At 36.9% G+C, this 18,870-nt stretch overlaps 4 protein-coding genes across 5 annotated transcripts; 3 read left to right on the forward strand and 1 right to left on the reverse strand.

The window, feature by feature from the left end:
• Positions 1-853: 853 nt before the first annotated feature.
• Positions 854-1,783, forward strand: LOC110904823 (L-type lectin-domain containing receptor kinase S.4). The gene has a single exon (XM_022150693.2). The coding sequence runs from the start codon at positions 854-856 to the stop codon at positions 1,781-1,783; it is 930 nt and encodes a 309-aa protein (XP_022006385.2).
• A 2,823-nt stretch (positions 1,784-4,606) lies between these two features.
• Positions 4,607-7,098, forward strand: LOC110907791 (proline transporter 3). Its single transcript, XM_022152720.1, has 7 exons — positions 4,607-4,706; positions 4,791-5,015; positions 5,096-5,190; positions 5,922-6,111; positions 6,182-6,306; positions 6,369-6,584; positions 6,678-7,098. The coding sequence occupies exons 1-7, from the start codon at positions 4,607-4,609 to the stop codon at positions 7,053-7,055; spliced, it is 1,329 nt and encodes a 442-aa protein (XP_022008412.1). The 3' UTR covers positions 7,056-7,098.
• Positions 7,099-7,750: 652 nt separating this feature from the next.
• On the reverse strand, positions 7,751-12,979 carry LOC110906243 (O-fucosyltransferase 19-like). The gene is made up of 9 exons (XM_022151440.2): positions 12,821-12,979; positions 10,864-10,965; positions 10,719-10,791; positions 10,557-10,630; positions 9,802-9,890; positions 9,376-9,508; positions 9,059-9,291; positions 8,025-8,501; positions 7,751-7,943 (listed from the first exon to the last, which is right to left on the reverse strand). Exons 1-9 carry the CDS (start codon positions 12,977-12,979, stop codon positions 7,751-7,753), a joined length of 1,533 nt encoding a protein of 510 aa, XP_022007132.2.
• A 2,192-nt stretch (positions 12,980-15,171) lies between these two features.
• LOC110904821 (60S ribosomal protein L35a-1) lies at positions 15,172-16,840 on the forward strand. 2 transcript variants are annotated; one of them, XM_022150691.2, is made up of 5 exons: positions 15,172-15,322; positions 15,426-15,461; positions 15,564-15,792; positions 15,876-15,918; positions 16,667-16,840. In XM_022150691.2, exons 1-4 carry the CDS (start codon positions 15,291-15,293, stop codon positions 15,915-15,917), a joined length of 339 nt encoding a protein of 112 aa, XP_022006383.1. In that variant the 5' UTR covers positions 15,172-15,290; the 3' UTR covers position 15,918; positions 16,667-16,840. The 2 variants fall into 2 exon arrangements, with proteins under 2 accessions (XP_022006383.1, XP_022006384.1); XM_022150692.2 differs by having other exon boundaries at positions 16,673-16,840.
• Positions 16,841-18,870: the final 2,030 nt, after the last annotated feature.

Consider the following 18,870-nt stretch of genomic DNA (forward strand, 5'->3'; position numbering starts at 1 on the left):
TTTCATCCAAATATTCTCAACTTAACAGAAAAAATAAACTAAGTTAGTGGTTTGGATGAAAATGGCAAAAAGTTACAAACCTTGGGGGCAATTTGGTTCAAAGGTGTTATTTTGGACGAAAATGGCAAACGTGTCCAAACCTCAGGGACGATTTTGAGAATTAACTCTAAACAATATAAAAAAAAGAAAAAGAAAAAAGGAAATAAAAAAAGAGGGAAATGTGATTGGTGGAAAAGAAATGTGTCCCACATGCATATTTAATAGCGCTTGTTACTGGGCTGGCGGAGGATCGAAGGTGCCCCCTTTGGCGCGCAGAGGGTAGGTAAGAGGCACTAAGGCGCGCTAAAAGTGGTGATGTGGCCAGAGACGATATGCCACACCCGCTGGCCTTATGTAAAATACCATGGTGTATGAAACAAGATTATGTTAACTAAAATACAGTAAGCATCACTAGTGCTCTAGTGGTCACCACAGGTATTTAAGTTCCACCTACGGTGGGCCCGTGTGAGTTTTCCTCTTCAGATCTCAGGTTCGAGTCTGGATGATAGGAGTTTCTCATTCAAGAATTTAAATTAGGGATCTATTGTGCGAATGAGCTCTCTAACGTAGACCCAGTCAAGACAATTCGCAAATAATTCACAAAAAAAAAAAAAAAAAAAAAAAAACTAAAATACAGGTTCCAAAAAAAGCATACAACTCCCAACGGACAGCAGTACACTCCTTAATGCACAAAGTACAACATATGTCCTCTCTCATTCTCTCAACCCAAGCTTGCTTCTTGTCTGTAAGTAAACTTTACCAATTCAACATCAAGAAACCAAGATCCTCCACAAAATCACCATCGACGACGACAATGTCCCGGTTCTCGGTTCTTATCATAACCCTTCTTAGCCTTCTATCCCTCTCTCCAAACCCCACCTTCTCAATCTCACTCCAATTTCCAAACCTCAACTCCCCATCCAAAACACTCGTAGCAGCAGACGCTCACTTCACCGGAGGAGATGCAGACGCCGCCGTTCAACTCAACTACCCAACGCCCTCAAGTTACGGCGTTATCTTACCCAATACCCCCCCTTTCATCTTCAACTCTTCAACCTCCTTATCTTCACACTTCACTTTCCAAATCGGTAACAACCTTGCACTGGTAATCATTCCTTCTAAGTTCGCTACAAACTTGTCGTTTGAGGTTTTAGATGCTAATAGATTACTGGGTATCGAGTTTTATGCCAATGTATGTACAATATTATCTTCTAGGGTTAGCAATGTTTCGAAAATTAGTAATGTGTTGGAGGGTGGGGTGAAATTATCATCTTGGATTGATTATCGTGCGATTTTAAAACGGCTAGATGTTAGGGTAAGTAGATTAGGTGATCCGAAGCCGGTTGAACCGTTGATTTCTTATCGTCTGGATTTGGGGGAAATTTTGAAAGGTGAAGAGGTTTTGTTGGGTTTGGTATCTTTTAAGTATGAGGAGCAGGAGGAGGTTACGTTTGTGTACTCGTGGAGTTTGGAAGTTAAGGATTTTCCGAAATGGGTGCATTCGATTCCGGTTAATCCGGAAGGGTTTTCGAGTGTGCGGGATTCGAAGAAAGAAGGTGGTTTGGTTTCCGGGTTTGTGTTGGCTATGGGTTGTGGAGCGTTGGTGGCTTTGGTTATGTTGTTTGTGTGGTCGTATGTTGTTGATAGGCGAAAAGTTGAAGGGGACATTTGCGATCACGCTGGTGAGTTTAAGTATGAAAAGATAGATGTGCTTGAAGGGAAGAATGTAGCTGGTAGGAAGTGAAGAGATGGTCTGGTAAATCTTGAATTTGATGAGGTGTGTGTTGTAATTTGCCATCTGGGAATCAACAAACATGTTTCTTGTTGTTTTTGAACTTGTAAGGCATTTGATAAGTAATGTTGTAAGACACTAAGGATATTTGTGTTTCAATTTACCATCATGTGTTGTATGGGACATGTTCCTTTTAATGCTAACATATAGTTGAATGCTTGCCTGATAAATTTTTTTAGTTGTTTGTAATAAGATATTTAGTTGAAAAATCTTGTTTTAATCATTAATTAGATAGTCCAGTGAAAACATTAAGTTTATGTGGATATGTATAATTAGTTAGTGTTTAATTTAGGGATTAGCATATGCCACCGAATACCGATCCCATACTGATCCCGTACCGATCCCGATCCCGATCGGTATCCCGATCGGTATCCACTTTTTGGCGTTTTCGGTATCGCTATGGTACGGTATCGGTATTATACCGATACCAACCCTCAAAATACGGTATAATACCGATACCATACCGTACCGATACCTAACCGACATGTTTCGGTATCGGTATCGGTACCTAGTTTGGGTGAAATTCGGGATCGGTATTAGGCGGTATCGGTATCGGTTCGGTATCGGATACCGATATGCTCATCCCTAGTTTAATTTATATACCCAGGTAGGGGTGTGCACGGTTCGGTTCGGTTCGGTTTTTGGGTAAAATCAAAACCGAAACCGAAATGTCGGTTTTTGGGTTTTAAAAACCGTTCGGTTTCGGTTTTTTTCGGTTTCGGTTTTTCGGTTTTTACGTCGGTTCGGTTCGGTTTTTCGGTTATCTCGGTCTTTGGAACAAAATTATATAAGATTCAAAAAATAAAAAAGTATAATTTATATTATAACAATCTTTTTATATGTTTATATTTAAGTTATTATAGTTAACCTCTTTAATTAATATTGTTTATATATAAACCTAACCTTCTAATCTTTTTTTTATGTTTCTTCAAAGTTTTTATTAAATTTAATTTTTATATTAAATTTTGTTATATCTTATGGGTAATAATAAATCATTTCAGTTATAATGTTTTTATTATAAACACTTAACATTCAAGAATAAAATTAACATTTTCTACTAGCATTGGGTTAAACACTTAAACAATTTAAACTTAAACATAAAAATATATGGATTGTAACTTATCGGTTCGGTTCGGTTTTTTTCGGTTATTGAAAAAGTTTATCCGAAAACCGAACCGAAATTTTCGGTTATTAAATATCCGAAAACCGAACCGACGGTTTTTGTTTCGGTTCGGTTTTTTCGGTTCGGTTATTTCGGTTATTCGGTTACGGTTCGGTTATTTCGGTTTTCTTGCTCACCCCTATACCCAGGCTATATTATTGTTGAGATTTTAATGCACAGAACATTGCTTTTATTTTTTTTATTTACCACATATCCGTCTTATTGGAAGCAAACGCATTACCGCTAGACTACTAAGTCATGAGTGCATAGAACAATGTTTAATTCTTGATATTTGTTAATTACAAGTATGTAAGGGCATACATTAGACATCTCCTATAGCATTGTGGGATTCGACGTGGCGTGTGGCACCGTGCGGCAACACCACGCAGGTGGTCACGATCCCCAACGGACAATATTCATAGTACACTCATTAGGCAACCCGACATGGAGCAAATTTGGGTTTCGGTACAGTAGCAAAATCTAAGGCGGCACTTGGGTACCGATTGAAACACAAACCCTTGTGTTTTGGTACCACGAGTTTTCGGGGAGGGGTTATTGAAATAATCGAGCATCCGAGTTCAACTCATTCTTCATTAACAATCATTTCATTCCACCTGATTTTTTAAATAAATTTTTATTTAGTTGGTTATGTAACGGGTGAGAAGGAAAAGACAACTGATGTGAAGGAGAGAAGGTTGTGAGATAGAGGGTATTTAGTTGGTTATGTGATGGGTGAGAAGGAAAAGACAACTGATGTGAATGAGAGAAGGTTGTGAGATAGAGGGAAAGAAAAGTATCTATGACGTGGAAAAAACACATAACTGATATAACGTAGAGAAGGTTGTAAGATGGACGGTGGAAAAGATGCATAATATAAAGGAGAGAAGGTTGTAAGATAGCCGGAAAAAAGCATTTATAGAGTGTGCTTAATGCATAACATACTATATATGTTGCCTTTCAAGTCCTAAGCCTAAATTTAAGAACTCTGCCATTTTTATCAACTTAACCAATATAAGATCGGGTGCCTAGTGGAGATGGATATGATCGGGTGGTTCCGCTAGTGGCACGATGATACTCAATTGGTCCGTCAGTAATCCAAATTTGCCGTTAAAGCAAGATCCTTCACAATAAGTTGTTCAAAAAGTTGATCAAATGACCATTTAAAGAAGATCCATCAAAATGATCATTTTCGTTTTTAGTATCATGCTATGTTACACGTTCTGCATTTAAATTAAAATATTAAGGATTCTTTAATTAATGGCAAAAAATTAAATTTCGATAAAATTGGAAAAACGGAAACAAAGAAAAGATCAGCTGTTTCGATATTTCAGGCTGCAATCTCGTTAAGTTCGTTCTGTTCCCCATATGATTTCGATTTCCATAAACACACACACAAACCCGTAATTTTATATCGAGAATTATTAATAATTATGTGTTGTGTTCATCCATACATACATACACACATATTATCCTTTGCTTAGTGTGGTTTTATCCTATCACACATTTTAGGGAATCATGAATCACACCTTCCTAATCTCCATCTCCGTCTTCTTTTGAGAACGTATTGGAACTGAAAAAACTGTTATCAATTCAAGAAAAACTGACGAATAATCATGGAAGTCGAAAAAGATGACGCCACTCCGGGTGGTCCCTTGAATATCTACAATGAATTAGCCATTGAAGTTCCCGAAACAGCTCATAAGATCAGCAGTGGTACTTTTCTATTCAGTTATCCTGGCTTCAGAATCATATATTGTTTGTTAATCCACTTGTTTTTTTTTTTTTTTGATCATCTAGACTCGTGGTTTCAAGCGGGCTTTGTTCTTACAACGGGTATCAACAGTGCATACGTGTTGGGATATTCGGGTGCGGTTATGGTTCCGCTTGGTTGGGTAGGTGGTGTAGTGGGTTTAATTTTAGCTACCTTCATATCACTCTATGCTAACATTCTAATTGCAAAGCTCCATGAGTTTGGTGGGAAAAGACATATCAGATATAGAGACCTTGCAGGCTTTGTGTATGGTAATCACTAAACAACATATTTTGCAACTTATACATTCTTCACAACAAAGCTTATATATGACAGAACTGATTAATTGCAGGCCCAAAAGCTTATTCTCTTACTTGGGTGTTGCAGTATGTCAATCTTTTCATGATTAACGTCGGTTATATTATGTTGTCTGGTCAGGCTCTAAAGGTAGGGATGATACATTGATACCATTGGGATGTAAATGAACCAAGCTCGTGAGCTACTTGAGATTGGCTCGCTAAAATCTGGAACTGAGCCTAGCTTAAATGAGTTTGAGCCTAAAAATATGCTTATTTAATAAACAAGCCCGAGCTTGACCTAGCTTGTGAGCCAAAACGACACTATTTATTATATATATAACAATTGTTATGTATAATATTATGACAATATAACTAAATAATATATAACGCACAATAACTCTTTAACGTGTGACGGTACGTGACTTAATTACGCATGTTCATTTGTAAATTACACACCTTATAAATTTCAAACCCTAATTACGCATGAAGAAGAAATCACGCATGGTCAAAACACAAATCACGCATAGGTTGGGTTTTACCCTAATTACGCATGTTATATTATAATTACGCACGTTATTTTGTTGGTCGCGTACCGTCGCACGATAAGAGACTTTTGTATTTTAAACTTTCTAATAATACATATTATGTTATACATAAAACTTTTAATTGTAAATTTATATAAAAATATATATAAATGTATATAAATTAATCAATGAATAAAAGACAACCTGAGCCTGAGCCTGAGCCTGGCTTGAGCTCGAGTAAGTTAACGAGCCTAGCTTGAGCTTAGGCGACTCAGGTTGGCTCGTTTACACCCCTAGATACCATCACATCTTTACTTGTTCTTTGTCTGTTAACTTTGTCGATATGATCTTGCAGGCGATTTATATAACTTTCAGGGATGACAATGCCATGAAGCTCCCATACTTCATTGCAATTGCAGGGTTCACTTGTGGCCTTTTTGCAATTTGTATCCCTCATCTGTCGGCTTTAAGAATTTGGCTCGGCGTTTCGACATTCTTAAGTCTAGTATATATTGTTACAGCCATTTCCCTGTCTCTACGCGATGGTATCATCGATTATCCCTAACCTTTAATGATTTCCTTCAGCTCGAACTGTTTTTTATGAATTATTTACAGGAATTAAAGCTCCACCTAGGGACTATAGCATTCCAGGAACACACACAAGCAAGATCTTTACAACCATTGGTGCTTCTGCAAGTCTTGTGTTTGCATTCAACACAGGAATGCTCCCAGAAATACAGGTAAGATTCAGAAACCGCTTACGAATCTGTTATAAAGATGAATGATGTTTTCTATGTTTTAGGCAACAGTGAGACCGCCAGTTGTTAGTAACATGATGAAGGCTCTTTACTTCCAGTTTTCCGTTGGGGTTTTGCCACTATACGCCGTTGTCTTCATAGGTTACTGGGCTTACGGGAACGGTGCATCTTCTTATTTGCTCAACAGTGTTAATGGTCCGGTTTGGGTGAAAACGTTTGCCAACATATCCGCCTTTTTACAGTCAGTTATCGCTTTGCACGTAATATTCTACGTATTACACTAGTTACATTGTTACAACACGTCATACACCGTACAACATATCAAACGCGATTTCTGATTTGTTTGTTTGTAGATATTTGCAAGCCCAATGTACGAGTATCTGGACACTGCATATGGAATAAAAGGAAGTGCATTGAGGTTTAGAAACTTGTCGTTCCGAATCATGGTTAGAGGGGGTTACATTATTATCACCACTTTTGTATCAGCGGCGTTGCCGTTTCTTGGAGACTTCATGAGTTTAACGGGGGCAATCAGCACATTCCCGCTTACGTTTATTCTTGCAAATCATATGTACCTAGTGGCCAAGAAACAGAAGATGAATTCTTTACAAAAGTCATGGCATTGGCTCAATGTTTCTTTCTTTGGTCTCATGGCCGTTGCAGCTAGCGTTGCTGCCTTGCGGCTTATTGTTGTTCACTCCAATACTTATCACATTTTTGCTGATATGTAACTTGTGATTTCTGTTGTACAGATTTCTTAGCTTGTTTTATGATCAGAAATACTTTTCTACCCGATGCTTGTTTTCCAGACTAGGGTATCGATCCGATTTTGTTTTGATTTGCACGATGGAGATTACAAAATATGTTTGATTTCTAATATATCTTTATTTGCCAGCAGCCTATTGTGGGCAAACTAATCTTTTTCAACATATTAGATAATTTAACCGTGTTAAAACCGTTTTGCAATGCCTTTATGACGTTTTGGCCGTGAGAGAAACGTCACCACTCATCAGATTTTACGGCATATGACATTTGCTATGGAATTTTACGACAGGAAAAACCAACGACGGGTGTTTAGTGAAGGACTTTATGATGCTTCTTTGGATCAAAGAGCCATGACTTTTATGAAGGTTTTTGTATACCAACTACCTACCGTTTTAGCGACTACCATGTTCTCTCACAACTTACGACTCTAACGTTCCCAGTTTTGTAGTAGCGTGTGTCATAAAACTTTATATTATACCAAATATATAAAAATAAGAACCTTACTACTGAACCCAAAATACTTGATGTTGCATATTTTTTAGTTTCTTTCCTCTTATATCCCAATTCCACTTTGCATCCGTTTTCCAACCTTCCTTCGACACTTTGCAAGTGAGCATTTCGTGTTCTTTTTCTCATTACTTGTTTCTTTCTACAATCTAATCTATCTATTCTCACATATACAACCAGGGTATGGATTAGCATAAAAGTTCTCCTCGCGTTTTGGCTTAACTCCACCCAGTCTACGCCTCGGTCTGCTTGTTCTATTTGCATGCACTTTCTTGACTTGCAACGCGAACTCGTCCCAAGTCAAACGCCCGTTGTCCAATTCATCCAGCATCTTCACAAACTTTCTTCTGCACCATATAGCATTTATAGACGTCAAAAATCGGTTTTTGTTAAATCAATTTTCATATCATTTGGTATATATAACTTACTTGTGGGGATATATTGTTTTCCGAAACCCTTTAAACATCCGATGGCCACAGATAGCCTTAGCCATGTTCCCATCATAAGTATACACAAAAACATCGCTCGCAAGTGCTAATGCGTAATCTAATGCGGCAAGCTGATTTTGCAAGTCTTTAAAAGGCTTCAATTCATCTTCAGTTGCTAAAGTCGAATGCGTATAAACATTCATATACTTTTCCTTAAATTCGTCAAGCCCGTGCTCTCCATAGATCTCACCCGCAACTATATAAATCTTTGTACTCGAAGGAAACCCCATAGCTTGGAGAAATATAGCGGCTTCACGAGGGGTCATAGGACAGTTTCCTTGTTCTCGTTTTTGTGTGCTTTTGATCTTTTTTACCTTCCAATGCTTTACACTGTATCTCAGTGATGTAATCTCGTCGGCCTCTTTTTGTGAGAGGTCATGTGTGCAGCCGGTGAAAGCTAGAATATCCTTTTCGTATCTACGAAGTTTTTTATTTTTATTTCAGAAAACACATATAATAAAAACATAGATTCCTGAAGCGGAAAATCACCAAAATGGCTATCGTAACCAATGTGATTAACTTTCAAAATTTTATAATCAACCAGTGTTTGACAATTGTCTCTTGGCACAACAGATTCCAATCCTAGTGCAACAGATCCATGTTGTTGTGCCATTGGCCTCACCAATCAAATCATGGTTTTCAAGAGAATTTGTTGCAATAGGTAGAATCTGTTACTTAATGGTTCAGACTGTTTGTTTCACTAGCAGATGTCTGAATGGTTCAGAGTTTCAGACATTTGCCTCTGAATGGTTAAGATTTATACAGAGTCTGAATGGTTAAGACCTCTAATCTGAATTGGTCAGACATTTGCCTTTGAACGGTTCAGACCTCTTACTGGTGGTTCAGCACTTAACCATTCAGATATTGCCAAACAGCCCCTTAGTAAAAAGAAAGTAAAGGCTATTTTGTCACGGTCAGATACTATTTTAGTGATTTTCTCTTTTTGAAGAGAACTATAATGTAAGTTTAAATACCTCAAATGGAGAGCAAGATAATGGTCATTGTTTTGTTTTAGTCTACTAACTAGCTTTCTTGCAAGCTCATTAATCTTGTTTATGCCTTTTAGAGCCTCATACATGGTTCGACACCTGATCTTTTGGATGGAATCCGGGATGTCATTGTTAGCGAGCCGCGAATCAGTATGAAGAAAGTTGACCACTTTGTGTTGCTTCAGTAGTGAAAGAATCTCACCTTGGTAGTAACTGGGCTGCATGAAAAGATTGATCTATTGAGCATGAAAACCGACAATTCCTTAACTATAAGTTCTTGATCATGTATATACTATACGTGCCTTTGACCATGAAATCGGATCCTTTTGGTGGGGTTCGACTTCTGCAAGATGTGATGGAAGAGATTCGACTATATCAATGTCATCTTGGAGGGTCGTCTTGAAATGCTTGACGTCAAATATATCTTTAAAATCACTGGAAACAAATCAGTTTCAGAAAGAAAAAAAAACAATGAAAAGTTTTTGCTATGATCAAGGGCGACGCTTTGAAGGGGCCGGGAGGGGCGCCCGACCCCCCGAACTTTTCGGCCAGTAGTGTTATATATGTATTTTTCGTATAGAAATTTTTTGGTATATATGTTTTCGACCCCCCGGTTCTATAGAAATTTTTAGGTATATACGTTTTCGACCCCCTTGTAAAAAAATTCAAGCTTCGCCGCCACTGGCTATGATGTATTCTATTTTTTTGATGAATATCTTTTATAGCACCTTGGATCAGTCCAAAATGATTTGTGATCTAAAGTTGGAAGAACCAATGTAGCATCCATGAGTTTTGCAATTGCTACCATGTCACTTATCTGTAATAATATGATAAAAACTTATAAGATTTTATCTCAGGAAAATCACCAAAATGGCCATTTTGACCAATGAGTTTGACAAAATAGGTTTGACTTCGATAAATTTTCAATCTAGCGGCGCCTGATACATGTCCTTGGCGCAACATATATCAATCCTGACGCAACTAAACCACTCTTGTGCGCTAGATTCTTCACCATTTTCTGATATTGGCACGGTAGAATCTTGCCTAGCGCAGAAGATCCATGTTTAGGGCTGGCAAATCGTGTCTTAGCAGGTTTAACAGGTATCTGATAACGCAAATAACAAAAATTTTAAACATGAATACGACTTGTTTAATTACTTTATATTCAATGTCTATAAGACAGTTCTATATTTTATGCACCTAGAATGAGAAATAATGGATCCTAACTTTCAAATTTTGATTATTTTTAAAAATGTAAAAAATCACAGGGTGTACTTTTCTGTTATCGTGTTTTAGCAGGTTACCTATTGCCAGCCCTATCCATGTTGTTACGCCAGGGGTCCCACCAAACAAAATAATAAGAAAATCAAATGATGTTTTGGCTATTTTATCAAACTCGTCGGTCAAGATTCACATTGTGATGATTTTTCCAATGATCTCATACTTGATTGTTTTGTTATATGTTATTTGGAACAATGCTAACCCCCATTTTCATTTGGTTCAACCCACCATTTGCTTGAACTAGGATATAACCATTCGTTGGAGCACTTCGATTTCCTGAGATTAAAAAACTTGCAAATTTGGTAATAAGCGAATCGATTACAATCGTCTAGAAAAACATATGAGCCGAGATTAGTTTGCATACTTGTTTCGTTAGTTAAACGATCAATGCATCCATGGTGTTCATCGCTTACAGGATTTCTCCATATATTAGACTCCTGTCAAGAAAAATGACTTCAATATCCCATAAACCGCGAGAGAAATAAAAGGACTTCTCAACCGAAATTAACCTGTGCATAATCGGTGTTTGTTTCCGAAAGAATTTGACGCCTGATAACAATATGATCTTCGTCGGTGGGCATTTCGTTATTAAGCCTAATCATGTGTAGATACTTCATAAACATTACAATAACCATTATTAACATCAACACGGTTAGAATGCAGTTGATCTTATTCTTTCGCGGCCTTATACATATTAATAGAGAAATCGTTCTTCTGCATATGACGTAACAACCGTCTATGGGCACTTGCCATCGGTGGTGAAGGCGATAATGTTTGTTAAAATAACCACCGCCCCCGCCACCACCAATTTCCGGCAAGGATCCTGTTGAATGGGCAATAGTTTTTTTTCTTGTTGATATGGGCAAGGTGTTATTCTTGTTGCCTATGTTTATGCTAGATGATGGCATTATATGGGGATCAATTTTTAAACGGAAAATTGATGTGTTTTTTGAATGTATGCATGGAGTTTTGAATTTTTCAAAGGTTTGATTTCATGAAGAAGAAGGTGGATATAATAGATAACTACTTTTCTCTTTTTTTTTTCTTCTTTTTCTAAAGATGGTCTCTCTCAATTTTTCCTTAAATTTCTATTACATGGATTCTGACTGAATCAGAGAGAATTATGAAAATACTTAATGTTCCAAGTGTATTATACCTAACGAATTTTGGTAAACATAATGTCCCAATCTCTACTTTACTTAATTTTTTTTATTCTACCATTATCATTATCATCATTATCATACTCAGTAAATCTCATCAATAGCAAAACTAAGGTAGGGTCTGAAAAGGGTAGGATGTAGATAGTCTTATCTCTACCTCGTAGGAATAGAGAGGTTGCTTCCAGTGAGACCCCCGATAGTAGTTTTGCATCAAGCCTTATACATAAGGCACATAACACTCAACAATTGAGACAAATGCTGATTAGTGCATGTACCCCGTTGTCTTTCGGCTATCAACGCCATCACATGATGCATGATTAACCATCCCCTCTTTTAACATTATTTTTACAAAAATAATAAAATAACATTAAAATATTGTGTTGTCGTTTCCGTCGCAGAAAGAAAACACAGGATCCATTAATAATATATTGAATTATTGCTAGCTAACACTACGTGTGGGATGTTTGATGATGTGACATAAATGTAAAGTTAACCCATTAATATTAGAATTAGGGGCTGTTTGTTTAGCTTTTAATGAGACTCTTAATGGTTCAGACTTCTTACTGGTTCAGCACTTAACTATTCAGAAGTTACCAAACAACCCCTTAAACTAATATGTATGAAAACACATTAATACTGATACGTTATATAAAATAAGATACATACATAAAATCACGTATCCATTTTAACAAAAGACTAATTTTATTTTAACAAAAAAAAATATACGATCTTCTCGTTTCCCAGTGGTCAAAAGACATGCCCTCCCTAGTGGAAACACATGTTCGATTCCCGCTTGGACCATTTTCGAAGGAATCTGGGTAAAGGGACGAATCAGGGCTTCAATCCCGGGTTCGAACTTGACGGGGGCAAGGGTTTACAGATTCCATCCGGTTCCCACACATCAGCGGACATAGTCTCATGGCGGTCGCGTAGTCGACCTTAGATAGAGCTCCGAGCAGGGTGAGTTTACACGTGAGATTCTCTTAGAGATGGGCATAATAACCGGTTCCAAACTCGACCCGTCAGACCCGACCGGGTTAAAACATCCGTAGGTTCTTACCCGGTTCCACTTTTTATAAAAAAATTGATACGTACCCGGTTCCTACCCGGAACCGGTTCCTCTGTACCCAACTTAGACCCGCTGCATTAAATTTGTAGACAATGTTACGGTGGAATCGATTCCTAGCCGTTTCATTTCAACCAAATATTACATTACATTAAAATAAAACCGGTTACATGACACTAAACATTACATTAACATAAAACACACTAAACCCCCAACATTACATAAACACACTAAACCTACGAGAACCGGTTCCGGATGCTTCACCGACTTCACTTTTCTTCGCCGTAGCCTTTGTAACCGTACAATGACGGTCGGTGTGTTTTTAAGCGTCGAGTTCGCCATTGCCTTCATGAACTTGCCGCAACCTTTGCACCATGCCATCTCACGGCTATCGGTCATTAAGCACAAAGTGCCATCAAAATGCTTCCAAACTTGGGGGTTTCATTTAGTTTACAAAACCATGACTACTTCATCGTTGAACGCCATAACGAGCTTTGAAGATATAGATTAGAAGGTGTAACTTGAAACCGATTTATGTATTTTTTGAGTAGGTGTAACTTATTTTTAATGGTGATATGTATATACATACTTGAAACCGATTTTAATTGGCCAGAAATCGATTCCTAACAGCATTATAGCCGTTGGAATCGATTCCAACATGTGTTTGCAGCTTATTCTGTAAGTTACCCGAAGGAATCGGTTCCTCGAGGAACCGGTTACACTCTACCCGGAATCAGTTAGAATCACTTCTGGTATTTTTGGTTTAAAACCGGGTAGTAACTGGAACCGGTTCCTACAAGAATTGGTTCCATTCAACCTCAGTCAAGAACCGAGTACGTGTAGGAACAGTGGCGGATCCAAGATTTTTTTACACTGGGTTCACTTTTTAGGTGCTCTAATTTCCATCAACTTGACATTAGAATTTCCGTCCGGGTCGGGTCGGGTCGGGTCGGACTTTATCACTAAAGTCATTTTTTCCGTATGATACTTTAAAACATTCTCATCCCATCATCTATCTCCGTCTCTAAAAAAACACATTTCTTCAACTTAAGTCTCTAAAAAACACATTTCTTCAACTTAAGTCTCTAAAAAACACATTTCTTCAACTTAAGTCTCTAAAAAACACATTTGTTTACCTTTATGACTAAATTAATTTGTGATAGACTTTTTCCTAACGAGTTTGAGTCTCGTGTCAGAACCTTATATTTAATGGTTATTTTAGTTTGGGTTTCGAAAAATCTATAAACAAAACATTATTCTGAACTAGTCACAAAACAAAACGACACTCTGAACTTTTATAGATGAAAAGGAAGCACAAAAAGATGAAAAGATATGCATATATTACAAGAGCATCTGACTAAAGCATTTCTATTGCTTATTAGCTAAGATATTCTTAAGCGGTTTCGTTCGACTAAACAAAATTACATCAATTTCCATCTAATAGCCATGTTAAATCTCAGTCTATTAACATTTTCATTTGATGGGTCTAGGTATGACCTTAATTTAAATGTATTTTTTATAAGGTCATTCCTTAAGTACTGAGACCTAGGCAACAAGTTTTGATAGTATTCCTGCTAGAAAAGCCTCATCATCTATTGTGTCCACAAGATCCAGTTTAAGCCTTTTACTCTTCCACTAATATACAAAGGGGCTATTGATTTTGGGGTGGTGGCTGCCCGGAGTTGGACGACGGTGGAGGTCACAATGAAGAAGGGGCTATTGATTTTGGGGTAATGGTGTGGCTGTGTGGGGTTCTGCTTTTGTTTCTTCAATGGGCAGGGAGAGGGAACTAAATTTGAAACAATTCAAGCTTATGAAAACAATTTAAACCATCAAAATAGTTCATTCAGATTCAAGCTATCTTACAATTTAACATTATTATTAACATCAAACAAGTAAAATATTAATACTAGAAATAACACTAAAACCTCAAAAATACAAAACAAGTTAAATATTAACACACATGTGAAGATTAAAAGAACCACGGCTTGTGAAGATTGAAGAACCACGGCTGAAGGAGGACGGTTGCCGGAGATGAACGACGCCGAAGAAGGAAGGCCGGAGGAGAGGAGGTGGTCGCCGGAGAGGGTGAGGGGGAGGGTGGAGCCGGTGTTTTCTTGTTCTGCACTGCGACTTCTCTGTTCTTTACTTCTATTGCGTTTTCTTTTGTGTGAGTGTAACCCTAGATGGGTTTTTCATTAAAGGAAAAAAAAAACGAAATAAAATCTTAAAAAACACCTAATACGGGATTCGAACCCGGGTGTCAACGAAACAAGGAAGCGCATTAACCAGTAAACCACCAAAGCTTTTGGTTTATGGGTTCCCCTTATATTTTATTTATGGGTTCCTTTTTAGTTTACTATACATATTTACACTAAAAATTAAAAACCGAATGGGTTCCCGGGAACCCATAACTTGTACATAAGTCCGCCCCTGGGTAGGAACCGGTTCCGGGTATAAAAAAAAACCTGATTTGCCCATCCTAGATTCTCTGTCATTAGAAGATAAGTTTGGGCTAAGAAGTAGTACCTCTTTAATGAACTAAAAGCAACCATCTTCAGGCCCATAATATAATAACAATCCCAGGCCCTAGTCCAAAACAATCCACACATATAAATACTCCTTATTAGTCGTCACTTAGGCGATCTAGGGTTTATTGCATCTTCTTCATCAGCAGCACCGGCGGTCGGTAAGTATCTGCTCAACCAAAATGGTGAAGGGTCGTCAAGGAGAACGCGTCAGGTATTATATATAATCCCTTTCTACAAACCCTAATCTCAATTTCACATTCAAACATATATAAAACTCACTTTTATTTTGCCACATTTTATTTGTTCAATTTCAGACTCTACACCAGAGGAACGATTCTCGGTTACAAAAGGTACAATCAAACTAAAATTACAATTACATTTTGATTAATTGATTACCGATATTGAAATTGAAATCTGACATTTGTTGATTTTGTTTTACTGTCGTCAATTAGGTCAAAGTCAAACCAGTATCCAAACACATCATTGATTCAAATCGAAGGAGTGAACACGAAGGAGGAGGTATGCTGGTACCAAGGGAAACGTATGGCGTACGTATACAAAGCTAAGGTGAAGAAGAATGGATCACATTATCGGTGCATTTGGGGGAAAGTTACTAGACCTCATGGTAACACTGGTGTTGTTCGTGCTAAGTTCAAGTCTAATCTTCCTCCCAAATCTATGGTAATTAATATATCAAGTTTAAATGATTGGATGTGTTTTGCTTGTTTTATGCTGTGTTCATGTTATTGTTTTTTGTTTTACAGGGGTCTAGGGTTAGAGTGTTCATGTACCCAAGCAACATTTAAGGTATTATTATTTTTATCTATTTGTTGTTTTTTGTTATGGGATTTTTTTTTTGCAATGAGTTTTTATATTGTTGAGAGGCATATGCAGAATTTCTTGTTAGCTTTAGTTTTAATTAATTAGGGGTTCATTTGGTTTTGACTATTTATGTTGCAATATGTCATTTGAAAATGCATACTAAATGCTTGTTTAGATGACTTGTAGCCAAACATACAACGTACAAGAAGCTGTTTTGATTATGTCGCTGACGACTATAGATGTTAAAAAGCTGTAGGTTTAGAATTGAAGTTTCTAATTTTTGTATGGCATTTGTGTTCTACGTCATGTAATGTAATGTTAGGTGGTGTCACATGTCTAGTAAACAACAGTTAGAAACAGTTCTGTATCATGATCACTCTCGAAGTCTTTTAGATGCTTAGATCATTTATCATTGTTCAACATATGATGTTCATAAACATATCTAAGTATATTATAGACATTTAACTTTCTTGTTTTCTCTCTCGTTTCTTGATTTGATACATGCTACTTGATCATGTAGTTAGGCGGAATGCATTTAGTTTATACATGTTTGAAGTTTTTGTGTATATAAATAGTGATCATTTATTTGATTTTTTTATTATTATATCATATTATTGCGATAAGCGGTGGGTAATTGATGCTTTTGTTATTTTCAAGTTCTGTTTTTTGCTTTTCAACGACAATTCTTGCTTGAGGTTTTGGCTGACGTTATAAGTAACCTTTGTGTGTGCAGCTGTAGGGAAGAAGAGTATGGTGATTGTTGCTGCTGGCACTTTAATTGTTTTTGTATTAGTTGTGTTGACCATTTGGTATGAAAGATTTTTGTTTTTTACATGGAACGTTACTAGTTCTTTAAAATACTTTGTACTCTATCTGAAAGAATGCAAGACCGCCCTTTTTCTTGATTTTTGTCCTATAACGTTATGTGTTATGGTCAATGTGAAATGTGAAAAAAGCTTGCCATGCCAAGTAGGCATAAGGTGCTTCTACGCTCTCACTAAATGAATCTAAGCAGAACTTCTACTTGTGTTTTATGTATTCAATGGGAGATCTCAACAAGACAATATGAATTTTAAAATCGAAACCAATGATAAATCTATTCTAAAGGTGGGTTCAAGTTCTTTTCTTAGAATCGAATAGAAACGCTTTGTTGAATCACAATTCCAAAGGGTATTAGCTATCGAGAAAAGCTTCAAATCACAACCAGAAATAGCGTCGAGAAAAGCTACATCCTTCTTCGAATTTGAAGTGGAAGGTCTTCAGCGATTTTAGTGGTTTTGGTTGATTTCTATTGGCTAAGGGATATGGAGGTCATGGTTGGGTCATGATTTGTCATATAGGACCATTATTCATTCATGCGCTACCCCCCCCCCCCCCCCAATTAAATGATGGTGGTTCGCGTGGATTAAACAATGACAACCATGACCCTCCTACTTGATTTTAAGACAAAAACAAATTAAAAAAAAATATTTAGGTCATGACCACACCCTTAGGGTCTGTTTGGTATGGGGTAATGGAATGGATGAGGGAATGGAATGGACGAGGTAATGGAATGGATAATGGAATGAAATGGATCATTTCATTCCATTGTGATGTTTGGTTACACATATGTGAATAGAATGAATCACTACTTTGTACAGTTGTATTAAAAACGACAAAAATATAATTGCCTCAATAATAATAATAATAATAATAATAATAATAATAATAATAATAATAATAATAATAATAATAATAATGGTAAAATAATTAATACTAACAAAATATATAGATATAAACATAAATATAATAATAATAATAATAATAATAATAATAATAATAATAATAATAATAATAATAATAATAATAATAAATTTATATTTCATTCCATTCCTTGAAGGAATGAAAAAAAAACATCCCCTTACCAAGGAATGAAAATTGTTATATTTGGAAGGAGTTACATTCCTTTGGAATGCTCCATTCCATTACCCATGATAAGCAAACATGTTTCTTTTCATTCCATGAGAATGAACCATTTCATTCCACCTTCTATTCCTTCATACCAAACACTACCTTAGGGTAGTGGTTTGGATGGTGGATTAGAGGTGGATGACATGATACCTATGTGGAAGGTCATGGTGATCATAAGGGTCATGACCACATCCTATAGCCTTAGTGGCGTCTGCTGGTCTTCAATATGGTCGGCTAGTGTCCGAAAATCTATTTTCTCATTGACTCCACTCTCAAGTTACAGGCTTCTTGTTGGAGTTTGCGATCTTGTTTTCTGCTACCATTGGTGGTACTACATCTTGTTTAATGCATTGGCATAACCAGAAAATGATGCTGGTTCAAGTTAAGGTGTTTTTCTTTTGGCAACAATGTGTTTAGCCATTAAGAGGCCTGACTGATTCAGAGGATATACAAATCCCAATTTATAGCTTCATTCCTTAGTTCAATATTAAGTCAGTTGATTCGGATCCATCTGGGTTGGTCTATTTCGTGAAAATTTATCACTTGGGTTAGTTTTTCAAATTTCTCAATCATTGTGGGTTGTTTTTTTTTTTTTTTTTCACCAAGAAACCACAAGTTCATGCTTAAATATCTGGGTGTTATCGCGAGATGAGGATATTGAAAGAAGAGAGAAATATCAAAGAGATGAGGAGATTGAAAGAAGAGAGGAATATCAAAGGGACTTGGTTTGATGGTACTAAGGAGTGTAATGTGCAGTGTCATTTGCTCTTCAAGTAGTGTGGGTCATAGTCCAGTTCTGTATTGGTGTGGTCGGCCCATTGGGCTTATCAACCTACGCTAAGGTCTAGGGTCACCAAAAAACAAGAGCCTTCAATTTTTTTTCATATATTAGGCTTGTTTTTGGTTCATTTAAACAAAGTTTCTAGGCTAAAGATTTAGGATATTACTTCAGGAGTCCACACTTTCCACACGTTTCATTTAAGAATC

The sequence above is a fragment of the Helianthus annuus genome, chromosome 14 (assembly GCF_002127325.2).
Source record: "Helianthus annuus cultivar XRQ/B chromosome 14, HanXRQr2.0-SUNRISE, whole genome shotgun sequence".
NCBI lineage: Eukaryota > Viridiplantae > Streptophyta > Magnoliopsida > Asterales > Asteraceae > Helianthus > Helianthus annuus.

Coding starts and splice junctions, on each gene's coding strand:
- LOC110904821 (XM_022150691.2), top strand. CDS start 15,291: ATGGTGAAGGGTCGTCAAGGAGAACGCGTCAG. Junction 15,323..15,425: donor CGTCAAGGAGAACGCGTCAG/GTATTATATATA, acceptor GTTCAATTTCAG/ACTCTACACCAGAGGAACGA. Junction 15,793..15,875: donor ATCTTCCTCCCAAATCTATG/GTAATTAATATA, acceptor TTTGTTTTACAG/GGGTCTAGGGTTAGAGTGTT.
- LOC110904823 (XM_022150693.2), top strand. CDS start 854: ATGTCCCGGTTCTCGGTTCTTATCATAACCCTTCTTAGCCTTCTATCC.
- LOC110907791 (XM_022152720.1), top strand. CDS start 4,607: ATGGAAGTCGAAAAAGATGACGCCACTCCGGGTGGTCCCTTGAATATC. Junction 5,191..5,921: donor TGTCTGGTCAGGCTCTAAAG/GTAGGGATGATA, acceptor ATGATCTTGCAG/GCGATTTATATAACTTTCAG. Junction 6,307..6,368: donor GAATGCTCCCAGAAATACAG/GTAAGATTCAGA, acceptor TCTATGTTTTAG/GCAACAGTGAGACCGCCAGT.
- LOC110906243 (XM_022151440.2), bottom strand. CDS start 12,979: ATGACCGATAGCCGTGAGATGGCATGGTGCAAAGGTTGCGGCAAGTTC. Junction 10,792..10,863: donor CAAACACCGATTATGCACAG/GTTAATTTCGGT, acceptor TTTTCTTGACAG/GAGTCTAATATATGGAGAAA. Junction 8,502..9,058: donor TATCTTGCTCTCCATTTGAG/GTATTTAAACTT, acceptor AAAACTTCGTAG/ATACGAAAAGGATATTCTAG.